Source organism: Pocillopora damicornis, chromosome 8 (assembly GCF_964200805.1).
Source record: "Pocillopora damicornis chromosome 8, jaPocDami1.2, whole genome shotgun sequence".
In the NCBI taxonomy this organism is placed as follows: domain Eukaryota; kingdom Metazoa; phylum Cnidaria; class Anthozoa; order Scleractinia; family Pocilloporidae; genus Pocillopora; species Pocillopora damicornis.
In genome coordinates, this window is record NC_142677.1 from 7,172,338 (window position 1) to 7,191,322 (window position 18,985).

Here is an 18,985-nt window from a genome sequence, read left to right on the forward strand (position 1 = left end):
AAATGAGTTGCCTGCATAAAAAAACATAGCCATTATTCATCAGCTTATTCCAAAGAACGTAATGTTGACACTTCCTGAGTTAACTTTAAAGAGGACCCATGAAAGCATGAATAAAACCAGAACGAGTTTCATAAAAACGAGCTCGAGAGATCTCGTCAAAAAAAGACAATTCCATAGGTATCCTTGACATCTATGAGTGGCTTGCACATTTAACTCGACAAAAATAGTAACCAGTTAACATCGAGAAAAGTTTGAGTCACAACAAAACAGAAACCTTCCCCATCTTTCAGTTTTAATTTCCTGTTTTTATCTCTGCGGTTTTTAAGCTGAGAAAGATCACCCAAACCTTTCCTCTTCCTTGTAGATTATGCCGAGCGTTTAAAACAAGACTATTGTTAAAAGGGATTCAAATTATATTGTTGAGTTTGTGTTTATTTATTGCCATCTGTGGTTTGAGAAATAAAAGTGGCGTTGTACATGTTTGGTTAACGTTATGCATCATAATACATATAAAACATGCAACATCCAATGGTCTCATCCGCATTTCACCTGTCAAGTTTGGCAGGCTTCCGGGAAAATTTTCCATTTTAAATTGAGGCGCTGAAGCAAGAAAAAAAATGTTTTTACCTTTTTTCCTATTGGTGTGGAAGGTCACTCCTTTAGCACTGTGCAATATCAGTCTCAGGCGTTATTTTCCAAAGTTCCGTAATACTTTCGATACCAAATTTCGTGACATGACAAGCTGAATGGAATATAAAAGCCCTAAGCGCGTGCATTACTGACAAAACCTGATTTTGCATGGGCGGTTTCACCATGGCAGTTAGTGCCGTGATAGAGTTGCTCGGACAAATGGCATTTTCTTTCACAAGGAGCGTCATGGAACATTACAACCCTGAAGAACCCGAATTCACTGCTGAATCGTTTGGATTTAATTATTTAGAAGACTCACGTCGACAGTGGTATTCTTATCCAGTCGATGAATTTATTTATCAGGAGTACGACGACAGAAAAGGCATAAACACAAGCTATCTGGCAGCTAGGAGTATCAATGTAACGGTTGTAAACGCTTTTTGTACCAAGGAAGAGGAAACACCCAAATCGATTGGCAATCAGCAAGAAGACAGGGCTATGGCGTGGAAGCGATTAAGACCATCTTTCCTTCACACCATATCCAAGTCGCTGTACATTGGAGCTCTCATTTCGCTCCTCGCTGCCACCATCTTAGGTGCAGAATATCTGCTCCTTTCATATGTTTCTTATAAAACATTCGCACATTGTAAATTCTTCCCAAAGAAATTAATTCCACACAGTGTACAATGGACCATAACAGAATGTGACGTCATCGCCTGTGGCATCTTTTATGTCTGTAGCTTTTGTCATACGATATTACTTTTCCTGCAACACCAGATACAAGGATTGAAAACCAACCTGGTCCTGATATGTTGTCTTTTTTACTGTTTTGACGCACTTTATCGCGTTATTTTACAAGTCATAGGAAGACCTTTCTTCTTGGAGTCCTCTGTATATAAAGTTCCTATGTACGTGTTGTATGCAGCCAGTTATTGCCTCCAGTTGTGTTATCTTGCGAGGAAATTTGGCATGCGTTCAAGACCAAGAGAAGCCAGTTTGATATGTAAGCTGGTCACACCATTAATTTTCGCGTTTACTGTCGCCTCCGCTGCTGTATATTTTATTTACCCCGCTTATAAATGGCAACATAAAAGTGGTCATGGTAGGTTGTTAATCGCCATATTCTCCCCTCTCATTGGTGTGACTGCTAAAGTCATTTCACGTATATGTGTTCAGCGGTTATGGAACATTACACATCCGGGATATTCATATATCTTGCTTGCGCCGTTGTACTTTAGTACAGCGGTTATTTTTCGAGTCTTACAAGCGGAACTGGGCAGTTTGCTGTATATTGCTGCTCTGGGAATTATCCATGGCATAACAGAAGTCGTGGAACGAAGTGTAATGGTAGCAGTTGATCATTGTTGTCACCAATTGTGGAAAAGAGAGTTAGCTTCTTGGGGAAGTTTTCGCACTCCTCGTCGCGAAAGACTAATGGCCGACATCGCCATCATGAGCATGATGTTTGAATCAACTGCTATAGTTTCTGTCAACGGCTTTTTATTCTTTTATCAATATTTTTACCTAGAAAACGATTCCCTTTTAACCTTGCTCCGATCTTTTTCCATTACTGTGTTAGTTCAGATGGTGATTGAATGGTTCTTCACGAGTGCATCTCTGGCGATCGAAACTCGTTATCAGAATTTGCCAGTAATGGCTGTATGGCAAAGGCGGTGGAAGCGATTCGTTTTGGTAGCATCTGTGACTACGATACCAATAGCTATGTGGACGAGCGGAAACTTATTGATGGTTATAAATGAGAATTTTGAAGCCCCTTCAATCGCGAATCGGTCATGCAAAATGCCTTTCACTTGACAAAACAGCAACCATAATTAGACTTATTAGTTTTCTACATTCACAAAGCCTAATGAACACCTTGACGGGCTAAGGCGGTGTCATTAAGGGCCAATTATCATTTTACTGCAGGCTTTTTTAGTTGTTGGAGGGAATGTTGGGCTGGCAAATGGCCTACGTAATTCCTGCTGTTATTCAACATTTTCAGTCCCCTCAAGTAAGTTTTAATTTATGCAATCAACTATTTCTCTTTGAAAAAATCCCAAGCTTATTTTTTAAGAAATTTCTCTACTGAAATCAACAAACTAGAGCTGTTGTTATTTTAAACGGGAAAAGAGGTTTTAAGAGAATTCTCGCCCTGAAAGCGCGTCATGTAATTTTCGCATCACTCCCGGTCTTACTCTGTAAACAGATTGCATTTGTTTGTAGAATAAAAGGAAAAGTGACAAAGTCCTGTCACGTAACTGTCACATCATGCAAAAGATTACGAAAGCATTTCGAATTGGGGAAAAAAATATTCTTTGCGCATACAGATCGGTCTAAACCGTGACCAAATGATTTAGAAAGATTACAGCCCGAGAGCATGCAATGGAAACTGAACGACGGACTGTGCTAAACGTTTAAATGAACTGACTTTGTGACAAACGACGGAATCATTATTAAACGTAACCTAGCTGTTCACAAAAAGAAATATTGCTTCAAAACAAATCCCGCTAAAGAAAATTGTGTTTTCAAAGAAAAACTCATCTCGCGCGACGAAGAATCTGGTTTGTTTATCAACGGAGAAAGAATACAACTTTTACCACTTTTTGCTGAGGCCACGAGCAATCGTATTGGTGAAAAATGGAATGAGTTAACTGACGAAAGAGTGATTGTGTTAAAATTTTACCGGGAAGAAGGAGAAAGTGGAACATTAAATGAAGAGAGGGAGGCCAATTGGTGGACGAAAAGTGCGGTGAGGAGATTAAAGAGCTCCGTCACAACCCCCGACAGGCCGACAAATCAAGTGCCGTCTGAAGACAGTGCCCGAATGAAGGGAAAAGAAACCGAACAGAAGATACCGAACCAGTCAGTATTCCGCAACACACTCAACGTCTCTAATATTGATACTAGTCTCACTTAGCAGGCTAGAGTTGTTCTTGCTTACTATCTTGCTAGATATTCGAAGCGCATAATAATATGCTTAATTTTGGTCATTAATGTTTTGAAATGAACTAATTAAGCTTGAGAGCCACCTCATTTGTCGGTGAACAGAAGGTTGATTACTTCCTACCCGCCTGTATCTGCCTTGCAAACTCTTCAGTTTATATAGGCCAATTACAAGAGCTTCGAAAGGGGCGTCTTGAGTTCAAAGCAAGGGAGGGTAATACATAATTTGTGCATTTTTCAATTTTCTTTTATCGCAATTGAATTTTTGTAGGTAATAAAGAATGAGAGGAAAATATTTCACATTTAGAACTAAATGGGCTGTTGGAATCTGGCCAAGATTAATTTTATTCCATTCAAACAACAACATCATTATCTTAATGTGTTATTCGAGGTTTTCTGAAGAAACATTTGAAAATATATTGACCGTCGATATTAAAAAACCAGCCGTGTTAGCTAAAATAAGAGCAATTTTAAATTTTTCATAGAATTTCACACACTTAACGTGACTAAGAAATATCTTTATCAAGTCAGTTCGAGTCAGTTCGAGTCAGTTAATTAAGAATTTTTACCTGCTTCACACAGAAAATTAAGATTAATTTTCCGTGTAAAGCAAGTAAACCAGTACTGGGCGAATAACGATGCCGAGGCGTTGTAGCGCAAAGGACAATATTGGGATCAATATCAGTATCTGGGCAACTGCCCACCTACTCCTCCCCTAACTCAACAACAGTCAATTGACAACAAGTTAAGTTTAATTTTGGTTTAGGGGAGGGGTAGGTGGGCAGTTGCCCAGATACTAATATTGATCCCAATATTGACCTTATAATCTACTTTCCCGCCCACACTCTCTTTCTTTTTTTAGTTCCTGCCTCGCCTTTACCAAATTGTCATAAGCACTTGGTTATAACGAACAACATTAACTATTGTGTTAAGTTCGTGTTTCCTTCGCTCAGTGTCGTGTAACGTTTTCAGATGCTATGAATGTCACTGTTAATCATCCAGCGTTTAATGTCTCGCATGAAGAATGTTCTCTCTCAGTTGCTCATGGTATCACCCTGATATCAATCAATTCTATCTTGTGTGTTTTGGGAACATTTGGTAACATACTGGTTTGCGTGGCAGTTTCCATAAATCTTCGTCTTCGCCGACCGTCAAACTTCCTTCTTTTCAGCTTAGCCATCGCCGATTTGATCGTCACCATGGTTTGTGAGCCTCTTGTTGTAGCCATCCTCGCTAAGATCACGTTCGTCAAGGACTGTGCAGCCAACTTGGAACTACTGTACAAGATAACATCCAGAGTGTCCTGCTCTGCTTCAGTGGTACACCTGGCAGCGATCAGTGTGGATCGTCTGTTAGCTGTGATGTATCCTCTCGGTCATGAGATTATGATGCAGAAGTACGGGCTGAAGATTATGATCATCGCTTGTTGGACCTTCTCCTTGGCGGTTCCTGTCATTAGCGCCGTTGTTCCAGATTCCTTCCCAAAAGCTTTTCTTGGAGCAGGGACCTTCGCCGCGAGTTACATCATCATTATAGTGTCCTATTCGCTGATCATGATATTTTTGATCAGATTAAAGAAGAAAAGACGCCAGAATAAAGGTCAGACACCGTCCGTACACGTCACTTCTCGAGTTGAGGCGCGTGTGGCCTGCACGCTGGCGATAGTAATCGCTGTTTTCACTGCTTGCTGGTTTCCACTGGTTATCACCTTGTTCGTGGCAGGTAAGCCGCTTGTCCAGCCTCAGGGGGTGGCTCACATGTGGATCAGGACTCTTGCTCTGTCAAATTCTGCCATGAACTTTGCAATCTACACTTTCAGAATCCGAGACTTCTACGAGGCGTATGGCTCGATCTGTCGGAGAATCTGCAGTTTTTTTCTCTGCAGGACTCAAGCATCGCTAAATTTGCCTCAGTGATTGTTTTTATTAGTGAGCTGTTGGTCAAATTCAGTCAACATAATATCAAATTGAGATGCACGGTGCTATTTCGCTTAAGCATACTATAACAGCTTGAAATATTTGCCAAGGACTCTCTTAGTTTTCAGGAAATGACGTCGCAATCAAAAAGGCGGAAAGTGGGCACCTCAACACCTAGTGCCTAATTGTGGAGATAACCAAAATTGGCTATTTCCTCAATTCAATATATGAACTGAAGGATCTCAAAGGCTTACAAGGGTTACTCGAGAAATAGATGAATGAATTGATTAATCACTTGATTCACTGGTGCTAAACAAATTGTAAGACCTAGATCCTATCATCTGTTGTGATTATGGGTAAAGATGAAGTCATGGCTTTGATTAAACTATTCTGAATTAAGCTATTCTAGGTCAAATTGATTCTGTCGCTTTCATTGAGACAGTTGATTGGCATGGATCTATGTGCTATACCAAGATAAATGTTGAGTAATAGGAGAAAATGATTAACTTGTGAGGGTAAGGGAACACAACAGATGATAAAGAAAATATTTAAAAGTACAGATGAACATATGGATCGCTTGCGTCTACTTTTACTTTTATTACATTTCCTTTTAAAGCGCTATATCAAAATTTGAAAAACATGAGAGATGGAGGAGGCTGATTATATAACTAGTAATTTATTAGGAGAGGCTCTCCGCTATCATGGTCGAGAAGTAACGAGGCTCTCCGCTGACAGGGTCAAGATGTGAAGAAGAGGCTCTCTGTTAGTTGACGGAGATATCAGACCTGGGATGACGTCAGTGAATTGTATTACGGACAGTAAGAATTAAACTTTTCTTTCATGTTTGTATCCTCAATATTCACTCCTACGCTGTACAAAAGCTAAATTTGTGAATTAATTTACCAATTTTATCATAATTTCCTTTCACTTGACAATGGAAGGTGCTCAAAGAGAATTTTTTGTTAACGCACGGATTCGCGGTTCTCTTGCGTCCGCGTTGTCGTAACTCTCGCGATTCAGCGAACTGCTAGAAAGCACTGAACGGCTGAATTATAATATCTTAGTTACATGTGTATAGTTTGCATTCAGTGTTCTGTTTTCTTCATGAACCCCGTTTACTCTACTTTCAGTTCGAATAAATCGCAAAGATCAGATATTGCACTAAGTCGACCTCAAAGGAAACCTTATTTGAAGCAAAAATAAACAGAATTTACAATTCTCATGTTCAAGCACATGCATTATTTTCGATGTTCATTTCTGTAGTTGATCTGATTACCGCACACATTCTCCAATCTTTCTGTCAAAAAGCGCTCATTTCGATAAACTTGCGCCAGCTCGACAAATTGAGGACTTAAAAAAAACACGAAATATACCAAGTGAAGGACCTAAAGAGTTAGTAGTTCGCTATGATAATACATGCGACACTAGCGAAGTCACCAAATGTCCCGAGGCGCTGTGTTATTGTCATTTAGTAGTTCTCTGTTTTTGTTCCTTGGGTATCGGCAACCTGTACGAACACCCAAGCGATGGTATATCGACAGGTTTAAGTAATTTCTTTCCTCCCTTCGGCAAACTGTCCAAATCCACGCTGAATTTTTCCGCGACTTTGAAATTAAAACCAGTCTGGAATTTTGGAGTGTCATGTCTATCAATATTATCCTTTCGTTTTATCCAGTTGTGACTCTGTCTCCAACATTTTGAGCTCTCTATCTGCGGTAGTCGGCCTTGTTTGAGGCCGTGAAAGCGGTTGTGATATTGAGCTATTTCGTAGCGTCGGTTTATCCCAAGGTTATTGCTCAATTGGCGAATTCGTTTAAGTTCGTCGTCCAACAAAATAACGATATCTGTATTGCTGTGATCTGACAGCGAACCTTGTAGGAAAGGAGAATGTAAGCCGCGTTCGGACGAAACCACACTACTTTTGTCGTTTGGCAATGGTGGTAGTCTGTTCTTGAACGACAGAAGAGGTTTGCTAAATTTCTTAGAATTATGACCTTTGTTGTCGAAGCCGTTGTAACCATTTTTGATGACAATATCCGCCATTGTGTTTTGCTTCTTTAGAAATCCCTATAATACAAAAGGAACAATTGTATTTGCTCTATTTGAATTCACGCGACCGCAAGACCTTAGCAACCTCAAACTTTCGTTGAACTTGAAGTTTACTATTCAAAGTGTATCAAACCTGAGAAGGCAACCTCAAAATAAACTAGGTACTAATCCGATAAAATTCTTTTAAGGACAAATGGTTGCCTAGCTGCCGCGTTAACAGAAGGTCGAAATAATTATTAACTGCTAGCTTCGTTTGCATAAGACAAAATCACTTTGTAAACATAATTAACCCGTGAGATTTCACTGGCCGACACGACGTGCTTTTAAAACGGAGGAGAAACCACATTGCTTGTCCATTTACTTCCCTCTTTCATTGGAAATCTGAAAACAAATAGAATGATTATTCCTTGTGTCGCCGTACGACAACTTCATGCCCGTACGGTAACGCAACTCTGACCTCTCTCTAATGGAAAACAAAAGAGAGTACGGTTAAGTTATCTTGTATTTCTAAACAACCAAACACCAAATCTAATTAAAAGAATAGTCAAATAACGAGTGGTTATTTTTAAGTATGAATGTACTCGTCCAACTCTTCTGACAAGGAAGCCGTGAAATCGAGTTGGGGGGTGGGGGAGGGTCTATACTTGAGTTTGGGGGAGGGGGGAGGGTCTGTTGGAGTGTATTCAGTGGTTCTAAGGTTGATGTATTCTATTGAGACAAAATTCCTACACTTATTTCCGACACGTTTGATCCGATTTCGAAAGAATTTAGAAACGACTTTTCTTTGATTTCAATAAGACGTTTCACATCCCTAAAGCATCATTTTGTGACCACGCACCCTTTCGGCCGCTGTCCGCCATAGCATCTCCTTTCATCAAAGTGCCCCTTCCGTCAACCTTCTCTATGGCTTCAGTGGTAAAATTCCTAACACTAACATGGCCGATCCTTTCGGGCCGGGGATCTCGACTGGGAAGACCCCCAGTGATAAATCTGTTTCCTCCCACCCTAGCTTCGGTCAACTAAAGTACACTGGAATAGTCCTTGAAGATATTTGTTGCTTCGAAAATCAGCTGATACTGTGAGGAGATCGGTTTAATCTAAATGCACGCTATAACAAACTCAGCTGGATCAACACAGGGAAACCTCTATCAATTCTGCAACAAAACTATCGTTGCAAGTTGCAAAGCAATCAGAGAGGACACGTTTCATAAAAAAAAAACGCACCGTAGATACGAACACCACAAAATATGATTATGGACGGAAATGTAAAGTGTATTATTACAAATTGTGCATTCTTCTGGTGTTATCCTAAGTACACGTATAATTTTCTCTTATAGATAGATCGAAACTCTCTCTTACGACGAATACGAAATCTTTTGTACCATAAGTGTTGAAAAACTGAGAGGTTGAAGTCGAAAAGCATGACTGTGTACAGGGTCATGAATGATACCTTCATCATAACAACCCTATCAATAAAATATCTACAATCTGAAAAGAAGGATTGTAGATGAAGTCACAGAATGATCAAGAAATATTACTGTACATAGCGTGAACAGAAGCGATCTCAGGCGCATAAGCCAAAAAACTGACAATTCTATTTTCTAAAACACGGTTATATCCTGCCTAACTATTTTAATCCGAATAAATTCAGTTGGAATGTTATTTAATTGAAAATGCGTCGGCAATCACGCAGTTTACAGATATTTGATTTCGACTCGTGCGAATTTAAATTATACACATTATTAGAATTACCTCTGGCTTCCTTTACAAGACGAAATTATCACGATTTGCATTGATTTAAGCATTTCTTAAACAATTCATTCTTTTCTTTTTCTCTCAAACGGTTGCACGCAACGGTCCATTTAACACATTTTAGTAAGATGCACACACCTTTGATATTAATTGACAGATTTCCTATCTCTTCTATACCGCCTAAGCGGGGAGTGAATTTCGGGAGATAATTCTAACGCCACACCTTCGTAATCGTTTCTAGAGTTGCTCATAATAACACCCGAAGATGGGGCACGAGTAGAGGATGGCAGTCCATGAGATTTGCTTCTTTCCCTAGAGTTCGTATGTGAGGCCGACCTCGTTCCTCTCTTCGATGATCGGGGATACTTCGCCTCTTCCGATGATTGATCGATTTGTTGACGGGGAAACGTATCTACGGTTGATCCCTCTGTGTCAGTGGATGGTAGAGGTGGTTCGTTTCGTCGGATGGCTTCGGTGTAACGGTCGATTTTACGAAGAGATTTTCCCAGCATACTGCGAAGGTTGTTCGCGTCCTCTTCGACTGCTTGGAGTGATTTGCCTAAAGACTGCCGAACCTCTCGTATTTCATCGCTTTTTATGGCAGCTTTGTTACTTTGCACCATTTTCTGCTCTCGTTCATTGTGGAGTTCAGTTTGGAGGAAAGTAACCTAGAACATAAATTAAAAAGCCTAATTGATTTCACTGTTTTATAGCGAAAAACACTGCTGAGATCTAGAGACAAATAAGAGAACAGAGATGGAGTCTCTTGATCCAGTTCGTACGATGTATATCAACTCCCACAGTGAAGGGTCATGTGACGTCAGGATATCAAACAAATTAATTAAAAGACTATACATACGGTCAGGTTGAAACTTTCCAAATAATTACCTGCTTCTCCAAAGCCTCCAGCTTTGCCTTGTACGATCTTTCTCGCTTCTCGGAAGTCTTCTGTGTTTTTTCCAGCGTCAAATGTGATCTTTTCGCCTCTTTCTCCAATTCTTGTTGCTGTTTCTCTGTTATTTCTAGTAAGCTATAGACAGAAAAGAAAAACGGACGGAAGAAGTGTTTAAAGAATGACTACCAATTGTAATTAATTGTCATTGGAACAGATGACTGACCGACTGACTGACATACCGACTGACTGGCTGTCCAACAAACTGACAATTGTGCTGAGTCGCCGTATGACGGGCGGATTGACTGACTGACAAATGCATTGAGTCACTGTATGACTGGCCGCCTGACTGATGAACCGACAATTGTAATAAGTCACTGTGTAACTGGCTTGCTAGCAGACTGAAAATTGTGCTGAATTGTTGTTTGACGGCTGTCGATAACTGACTACTGAAATGCATCAGGCTGACTACCTTACTGAGTGACTCTCCACCTCTTAGTTTACTCACTGAAGGACAGACTAACTTGTTAAAGAAGACCTATTACCTTTCCGTGTGTTTGACTTGGACCAGTTGAAGCTCCTTTTCTAATGACTCTACTCTTTCTTTTAAACCTAGGTTTTCCTTTGCCGCCTCACTCAGCGTTCTGTTGAGAGCTTCTTTCTCTTGATTCGACTCGAAGAAGGATTCTTCAAACTCCAATCTTTCTCTCTGGAGCCTATCAAGCGTCTTTTTAAGAGCATGGACGTCTTTGCCAATTCGCAAGTTGCTTTTTTCCAGATCTTTCTTCTCAGCCTCGAAGGAAGAATTTGTTTTATGTAGAGAAGAGTTCTCGCTTTTGAGAGCATGAGTTTCACTCTCCAGGTCTTGCAGTTTAACGAGAAGTTCATCTTCATGCTGTTGACGCTGCATCAGGAGACCTTTTACGTGCTTTACTTGATTTTCGAAGTCATTTATCCGCATTTCAGCCTCCTCTCTGGTTTTCTCCAAGAAACTGACTTTTTCAGCCAATACACGGTTTTCATTCTTGCAATCTTTCACCGTTTCGCGAAGTGCTACCACTCTCTCGTGTTGCAAACGCTTGTCGCCTTCTGAGCTTTCAAGAGACCGCTGAAGTTGAGCAATGTGGTCTTGTAAGTTTTGTGAGCTGCAATTGCTTTCACTCAGAGAAACCGACAAAGCCTGTACCTTTTCTTTTAGCCGCGTCTCCTCTTCTTCCCCTTTGGAAACAGCACTGTTTAGTTTCTGAATTGCAAGGTTTAAACTGGACACATTGCTTTCCAATTCTTGATTTGCTTTTAAAGCAGCACTCAACCTTTCACGTAGTTCTCTATTTTCAGCCTCCGCATCTTGTTGAAGACGCTTCTGCCTTTGCAATTCGCCATCCAAGGCTTTCAGCTTTAACTCGTTCTTCGTTAGTTCTCCGGATGAAGATTCCATTTGGGCCCTCAATGTGTGCTTTTCGTTTTTCAGTCTTTTCTCTGTTTCCTGAAGCTCTCTAATCTTCTCTTGTTGCTGCTTCCTCTCGCTTTCCGACAGGCCCAATGTACCTTCCAACATTTGCAATTTTTCATTCATGCCATTTCGTTCTCGCTCAACCTTTTGAATTGCCTCCTCCTGAAAACAGAAAAGCAGCAGTCTCTAGACTTTTTGTCTTAGCTAACCGCAGTTTCATTGTTCTTCAAGGAGGTGCTAAATTGTCAACGAAGGTAAAATTTAAGTCTCTAAAAGGTAGTTTACCACCTCAGTTTCCAAGGCGTTCAGACCTAGAGCATGCTACTATAGGAAGTTATCCCCCTGCAGGTCCCTCCGCCCACCCACACCCACACGCACACTGGTGAATTATTGGTGCCCATTTACACGCCCAGGGGGAGAGAAGCACCATGGTGATAAAGCGTCTCCCCCAAGAAAACAGTACAATAAACCAGCCCTGAGGTACTAAACGTGAACCGTGCGGCCAACTAATCCTTTACCAATTTGTAGAAACGTTCTTTTTCCTAATACGTAATGTGTACATGTGTTAATGACTTATTCAAACTTTTCTTACACCTGACACCGAAAAAAGTATTCACCTCACCTGCAACGTAAGTGCAGTCTCTGAGCTGTTCAATCTTTCTTCCAGTAGTCTTTTCTGTTCTCTTAATTCGTTCATTTCCTGATGAACAGCTCGCAGTTTTCCGTCCAGAGCCGCTCTTTCTTCCTCCAACTTAGCCACAGAATTCTGCAAACTGTCCACTTTCACTGAACTCTCCTCTTTCTTTCTCTCGGCGTCTTTCAGGTTCTGTAGCAGCTCACTTAAGGACGATTTCACAGCGTCCGGATCAATGTCATCCGATGAGTCATCTATCAAAGGGAACAAAACAGTGTCAGTGTTATGGAGCAGAATCTTAGATTTGTGCTTTCAGTGTCACGATTGAGGCATTTATTGAGCTGAGTTAGGTAGCTCAGATGCTTAGGCTTCAGCTGAATTCTTCGATGTCTTAGTAATGTTCTGTCTCAACAATAAAACTGACGGGTTCAACAGCTCTTGTCATCAGTCACTTCATTGCAATGTATGTGTGTGTGAAACCCCCACAGCTTCTTCAACCCAGGCGAGGCGATATGACATATATATGCCTAAAGGTCCCCGATCCTCTTTGAAATATCTTAACCTAAACAAGAACAAAACCACCTGTTTGAGCTTCAAACTAGACATACCTGAGCCCGATCTTGGTCGCCCTCGGTATGATCTTTGGTTCTTCTTCGGACTACCCTCGGTTGGCGAGGTAGGTCGGGACTGGGATCGTAAGCCAAGTGATCTTCGAAGAATTGAGTAAAGACTTGAAAGCTTAAATTCTAATTCATTTTTAGAAGCTTCAACTCGAGATAGTTGAGATTCCAGAGCGCTAATTCTTCCATCATTTCCAGACAGCTGAGCTTTGTAATTTTCCCGGTCAAATGTCGTTTGCTCGAGAAGATTCTCCATTTCTCTCATTTTACTTCTGGCTTTCTGCTCAAACTGTTTGAACTCCTCTATCTGAGCTTGGTAATCTTTCTCTCGACTCGCAAAGGTGTCCTCTGCTTCTTTGATCCTTTAATACCAGGCAAAATTTATCAGTTAAGCAAGGGACTCTGAGATACTTCGAAGTTTGAGAGCGTGACGGCTACATCGTAAAAGCTGAGTTACACTCTATAAAGTGGTACAGGTTTCAGTTCCGGTCAAAATTTACTGTGAGGTGTAAACATGATAGAAGGGAACTTAAATGGGATTAGGTACAGTGATGGTTTGTAGTCTGAGAAGGATTTGCAACTAGATTAAAGTGACAGAGGAAGCCTTGAAAGTCTTTAAGTAAAGTATGGTTTGATTTATAGGTTGACAGAACTTTTGGCTGTGCATGCAAAAGCTAAAAACCTAAAGTAAGTATGTACAAGTTTCTTTCCTTACCTTCTTTGTAGTTTCGCCCCATTCTGTTTTGCCTCCTCCTTCTCGCTCTCCACTTGCAGTATACTTTGTTTTAAGTTATACGCCTCATGTCGTAACTCTTCGCGTAAAGATTCCTCATGTGCCAGCCTCTCTTGAAGATCTGAAGCTTCTCTCTTCCCCATCAGACACTCGCTGCTGAGAATCTTTACTTGACGCAATGCCTCTTGCAGTTCTCGCCTAGTCTCGGCGCGCTCCGCCTCGAACTCGTTCACTCGGCTACGAAGATCGTTCGCCTCCCCGGTGAGGCTCGTACGACTATCGTCGCACACTCTAAATTTGTTCTCGAGTTCGTCTAGAGCACGTTTAGTCTCAGCCCGCTCGCTTTCAGTCTGTTTTACTTTCTCTCGCAGCTCTTCACAGGTCTTTTGAAATGCATTCTTTTCAATTTCTTCGTCTTTGATTTGTCTTCTGAGCGCCAAGTTTTCCTTTCTTTGAGACTCTTTAGCTTCCTCGCACTCCCGCATTTTCCTGTGCGCATCCATGAGGTCCCTCCGCACGCTGTCACGAGTCTCTTCTGCCATGTTGAGCTGCATCTTTAGCGCTTTGATTTCTCGTTCTGCATTGTCTCGGTTTTTTATTGCTTCCATCAATTGCTCCTTCGCACTATTTCCGTTCTGGTAATGCGTTGGGGAACTGAAATTACAGTTGAAGTTACCATTAAGTCAGTCCAACTGACAGGTCTTTAAGATCTACCTTCTATGTGAATAATAATGAAAGCGGAAACTATTCTGCTCATAAACATCGTGCTGTGCGGCAAAACCATAACGTAAAAAGAAAATCCACAACCGTCTTAATAGTTGCATACGTCACGTAACATGCACAAACTGTACACACCTCATGATGTCCTCGCTGAGCCCTATTGAATATTCCTAAAACAAGAGAGAAGAAGTGAGTGTCGGTTTACGCAATATTTCCCGTTAAAAGGGCATAGAAACCTCAATATCAGTTAATGAAGAGTACATTTTGTAATCTTCCAACAGCAAATAATAGCAAATCTTTTATTGCTCAGATAAAGAGGTATCACTGTGAAATAAGAACAATGTTAGTAATAATTAACAGGGAATTTTTAAAAACATAGTTTGAACATTATTGGAGGAACCGTGAGGTTTCTGAGCTCGCCCTTAGGTTCCACTAATTTCAAGCCATTTTTTTCACTAAAAAGAGCAGTAGGAGATTAGCTCGATATCACTATTGTAGTTATGTCTGCCTGAGAGGTAACGTTCTCCACGCGAGATGCCACGCGCGAGAACTTAAGCACTTTATGTGAGCGAATATCAACGGATATCTGAAAGTAAGCAGCATGTTTTTTCTCCATGACATAGCTACCAAACAACAAAAATTTTTACAAAAATCTACAGTCAAGAGAGAGACGTCAAAACGACATTTACTCAAGTTAGTTGCTTTGTCACACAACTTTCGGAAATGTCAGTGAACAAGATTTCTCCTGATATTGTCCCTTATGTGAAAAGTATCAAGAAAAGGCAATAGCTAAGTTTTAAGCATAAAAGAAGTTCTTTTTGAGTTTTCCGTGATAACGCCCGCTTGCATAGACTAGATTGTAGAACAAGCTTTAGCTAAGCTTCTGGGATCTTAACTGCTCATTACTCATTTCTGCACAGTAGTAGTCAGATAACCGACAAGTTCGAAAAGAAGACCTTTGAGAATCTTCGTAGAGGCTAAAGGAATTGCCTTTCTCCACCGCCATCATTAACCACTGATCGATTTAAAGTGTTGCCAGGCAAAGTGAAAACAGATCTCAAAAACATTGGACACCAGAGCGGTTCGCTCAAAAGTTTCAAATCTAGACATGCATTAACAAAAAATAATAAAAGTGCTGAACAGGCGTCTAAAAACATGTCAAGTGTTTTCTCAGAGCTCGCCTCTTCAAATTTTCACTCACCTTTAGAAATATGCAAGTCTTGTTTTCTTTAAAAAGGGTTGAAAAAAATTATTACCTAAAGAACACTGAAATTTCAAGGTTCAATAACTCGTTTCATCAGGACAAGAAACCGTTATGCATATCTTCGCGCGATATGTAAATCATTGAACGCCAAGCTTTTATGTGTTGTTTTCTTTTGTTTTCGATGTCACAAGGGGTTACGCTTGAAAGAAAGTTATGAAATTTGAATTTGTTTGACGAAAGAAAAATAAAGATAGCGGCAAACTTGAAAGCCGTGGTACGGAAGATCGAACTAGGACGTACGCACTCGACAGGTTAAACTGAAATGAACTTAATCCCTTGCAATAAGTTAACTTTACTTTGTTGTCAAAATATAGATTGTGGTGTTCATGCTGATCATGACTTGTTAGGAATCTCGATTTAGATTGAAAAGTAAACACTGATAACTTAAAATAAACTATGTACTGATTTTTGAGCAAATAGATTAAAAAGGAAAGTCGATCGTATGCGAGGTAGCACTTCATTGTCAATGATATTAAGAGAGGTGTTCAAATAATATCATGAAAAATCTACTATTCAAGTAGTTGTTACAGCGATACTCTATTCGTAGACCAAGCTATTATAGTTACTAAAAATACGTTCATTTTCTTTGGCGTGTGAAACGTGATAAAGAGCTGGGTTGCAGGTCAATTCCGCTGAATTAGAAACGCACAAGCCTTTGTTCACTATCAGACGGCTGAACAAAGTTAACAATTGATCAAAATATATTTTTTCGATGAACGATGACCTAAAGTCACATTCCTTTGCGACGTGAGTCGAAGCACTGTGTGCTCCTTTCAAATCTTTATCTATAGCCTCTTTGGCGTAACGTTTTATTTTAGTTTGATGTGCATATTGCGATTAAAACTGTCCAGCTTTGAGATGATATGTCCGTTATTAATGTAATCATACCTTACTTATTCCGTTCTCTTTGGGAATCTTGACGACCCCTTTATCTGGGCTAAAATCATCCTGATCAAACCCAGCAGAGTGGTAACCATTAAGGACCCGAGCTTCGGGTAAAATCTCGCGAGAGTAGCTATCATCGGACATCTTGCCTGCGTGAAAGACGAGGTCAGTTTGACACGTCAATAAAAAGAAAAGCAAACAGCTGTGACGTTGTAAAATATTTCTAAATGTCAGTCAGCTTTTCAGTCATGCGCTCTATCTTGCGTAAGCCTTTTTTAAAAGGTCACTTTGAGTCAAATTTCAATCGTAAAATGTGTTAAATCATCTCACGGAGAGGCAAAATTCGTTTTTCCCCCTGACTTAGTGTACTCGCGCGCTATTCCGTTAAAATTCAAATAAGTTCATAGTTTATGCTCCAGTGACAAATTCAAATAAACTCAGTTCACAGACTACTGCCCACTGGACATCACACTTACTGAGGTTTCTTTAAACATCCAATCAGGGAGCTAAACTTCAAGGGCCATTGAATGTTAACGAAACAACAATTATAACAACTGCCAGAAATTAACCTGGTTGCGTTTATTTGAACACAGAGCTAAAAACTAAATGAAAATTACTATGTAAATGGTTGGCACCAGATGTCTGCTCAGAAACTTCCCTTTACCGGTAAAAATATTATACACTGACAACAATTGACTCTTCTTTAATTTTTTAACTTTCAGGCCGAACTTTTCGGCCGGATAAGTTTTAGGGTATTTCATTATGTCAAGGTTTAAAGTCGATTCCCTTCGGTCAGCTTAAATCTATTTGCTGTGAGGCGAATTGAGGCGTTTGCAAAAGACTTGTATTCCCTGAGAAGGTCCAAAAGGTATCAATGTGGTTAAGGAAATAAGTAAAAACTTAACAAGTCCTCCTGGAAATAATTATTTATTGACACCGATAAACTAAAACATCATATCGAAATAACTGCTTAAACTTTATATCGCCATTCAGATGATGACAACTGACAAAGTTCTTTCTTTAAATGTCACTGTAACAATTCTAAAATCAACGAGAAAGACGTTGCAAAGACATTTTCTTATTTGTTATCATCATTCGTGACGGTATTCATATTTTGAAATGTAATGAACTTTTATACTTACCGGTTGGACCGAAACCACAAGAGCGTGAAAGGTCGTGCTATAATTATCGTATTTAGGGATTTAGCGACCCAAAGATGAATCAAAACAGGCTTATCGTTCAGCGATATCCGGTAGAAAACATAAAAATATCGAGTGGTGACGCGAAAAAGAGTTCCTTCACGCAAGGGGTTTCAGCAAGCGAAAAAGTACAAGGTGCCACACCAATATTTGTTCACTAGAATACAACATAACAAGCCACGCGAGGAAGTTCAATAGTAGTTTATTTGGTTATGCAAATTAGCACGATCCTATGACAACGATGGCTTTCTTTGTCTATGATTTACACGCCAGAAAATGGGCCAGAAGATTATTCAAATATGCTCAAGTCGTTAACGCCCAAAGTCAGAATGATGCAAAAAGTAGTACAATCTCTTAACACACCGTTGTTTGAGTGAAAGTACAGTTTTCACACATCTTCTTTGTAGGAGTCTGAAACCCCAGCAGAGTTTAAACACCTGCTTTAGTAAATAAAAACACCATGAAAGTATTGCTGTTGACATTCTTGTCATCACAGTTAGAAATATAATAACTACTCTTAAATTATAGAGCGCTAACGTTCAACAGTTTCCACTTTCACTGTCTGCTCTTGATACATTTTCAAACTTTTCTGCCAATTGTGTACAGTTGTTGCTGTTTTGAGGGTGATAATCATGTCGATAAAGTTTACACCTGTGTTCGTGAATAGTAATCGGCTAACCTAACCACGCAAGAGCCGTTTATCAGTGGCTTAAGCAAAATGTATCCAAAAACTCCTTTCTTCGTTAATTCAGTACTTGTGAAGCTTATTTGCATGGGGTAAGAAAGATTTTACTGATTTGAAGAGACCGTGGACTTACACTTCACCTATAAGCCGGTAGCGGTTAGATTTCCATATTTAATGAATAATCGTCGTTGCTAAGAAAAGATTTTAGAGAGGCCAAGATGGAAATTAATCTGTTGCCATTTTGCAGCCACTTTATATATAATTATAACCTCTCTACGTTCTCCACAAGACAGCGCTATGATCTCCCAAGATTACACAAACCCTAACGTGAAGCTCTCGGGATCCCGGGGAGGGGAAAGTTCTCTTCTAGCTATAAATAAATTAATGACCTTTAGGGAGTCATTTCAGTATGTTCAGCCATAGCATTGAAGTAGAAATTACGAAGAGGCAAGTGAGGTAACCTAACAGAAAACCGTCAACAATGAAATTGCGAGTAAATTCTGATATTCAGTTGAATGACAAATAAATTATATGAATAGCTCTTCAAGAAGGCTAACCATGCAAAAACGAAAACAAAGAGACTGAAGGAAAGAGGGAAAGAAAGAAAAAC

The 18,985-nt window shown here is 40.0% G+C and overlaps 4 protein-coding genes across 6 annotated transcripts; 2 read left to right on the plus strand and 2 right to left on the minus strand.

Moving 5' to 3' along the window:
- Nucleotides 1-669: 669 nt before the first annotated feature.
- On the plus strand, nt 670-2,874 carry LOC113680216 (uncharacterized). The gene has a single exon (XM_027197233.2). It carries the CDS (start codon nt 799-801, stop codon nt 2,443-2,445), a length of 1,647 nt encoding a protein of 548 aa, XP_027053034.2. The 5' UTR covers nt 670-798; the 3' UTR covers nt 2,446-2,874.
- On the plus strand, nt 2,256-6,709 carry LOC113680196 (adenosine receptor A2a). Its single transcript, XM_027197201.2, has one exon. It carries the CDS (start codon nt 4,551-4,553, stop codon nt 5,487-5,489), a length of 939 nt encoding a protein of 312 aa, XP_027053002.2. The 5' UTR covers nt 2,256-4,550; the 3' UTR covers nt 5,490-6,709.
- LOC149041204 (uncharacterized) lies at nt 6,070-7,968 on the minus strand. Its single transcript, XM_089180086.1, has one exon. The coding sequence runs from the start codon at nt 7,530-7,532 to the stop codon at nt 6,954-6,956; it is 579 nt and encodes a 192-aa protein (XP_089036212.1). The 5' UTR covers nt 7,533-7,968; the 3' UTR covers nt 6,070-6,953.
- An 824-nt stretch (nt 7,969-8,792) lies between these two features.
- LOC113680195 (uncharacterized) lies at nt 8,793-17,859 on the minus strand. Of its 3 annotated transcripts, XM_027197199.2 has the most exons (9): nt 17,634-17,859; nt 16,495-16,640; nt 14,478-14,512; nt 13,605-14,276; nt 12,878-13,251; nt 12,258-12,523; nt 10,728-11,797; nt 10,179-10,320; nt 8,793-9,958 (listed from the first exon to the last, which is right to left on the minus strand). In XM_027197199.2, the coding sequence occupies exons 2-9, from the start codon at nt 16,633-16,635 to the stop codon at nt 9,437-9,439; spliced, it is 3,222 nt and encodes a 1,073-aa protein (XP_027053000.2). In that variant the 5' UTR covers nt 16,636-16,640; nt 17,634-17,859; the 3' UTR covers nt 8,793-9,436. The 3 variants fall into 3 exon arrangements, with proteins under 3 accessions (XP_027053000.2, XP_089036204.1, XP_027053001.2); XM_089180078.1 differs by lacking the exons at nt 16,495-16,640; nt 17,634-17,859 and adding an exon at nt 15,544-15,616; XM_027197200.2 differs by lacking the exons at nt 14,478-14,512; nt 17,634-17,859 and having other exon boundaries at nt 16,495-16,687.
- Nucleotides 17,860-18,985: the final 1,126 nt, after the last annotated feature.

Coding starts and splice junctions, on each gene's coding strand:
- LOC113680196 (XM_027197201.2), top strand. CDS start 4,551: ATGAATGTCACTGTTAATCATCCAGCGTTTAATGTCTCGCATGAAGAA.
- LOC113680216 (XM_027197233.2), top strand. CDS start 799: ATGGGCGGTTTCACCATGGCAGTTAGTGCCGTGATAGAGTTGCTCGGA.
- LOC149041204 (XM_089180086.1), bottom strand. CDS start 7,532: ATGGCGGATATTGTCATCAAAAATGGTTACAACGGCTTCGACAACAAA.
- LOC113680195 (XM_027197199.2), bottom strand. CDS start 16,635: ATGTCCGATGATAGCTACTCTCGCGAGATTTTACCCGAAGCTCGGGTC. Junction 12,524..12,877: donor GCGACCAAGATCGGGCTCAG/GTATGTCTAGTT, acceptor TCCCTTTGATAG/ATGACTCATCGGATGACATT. Junction 11,798..12,257: donor AGACTGCACTTACGTTGCAG/GTGAGGTGAATA, acceptor TTCTGTTTTCAG/GAGGAGGCAATTCAAAAGGT.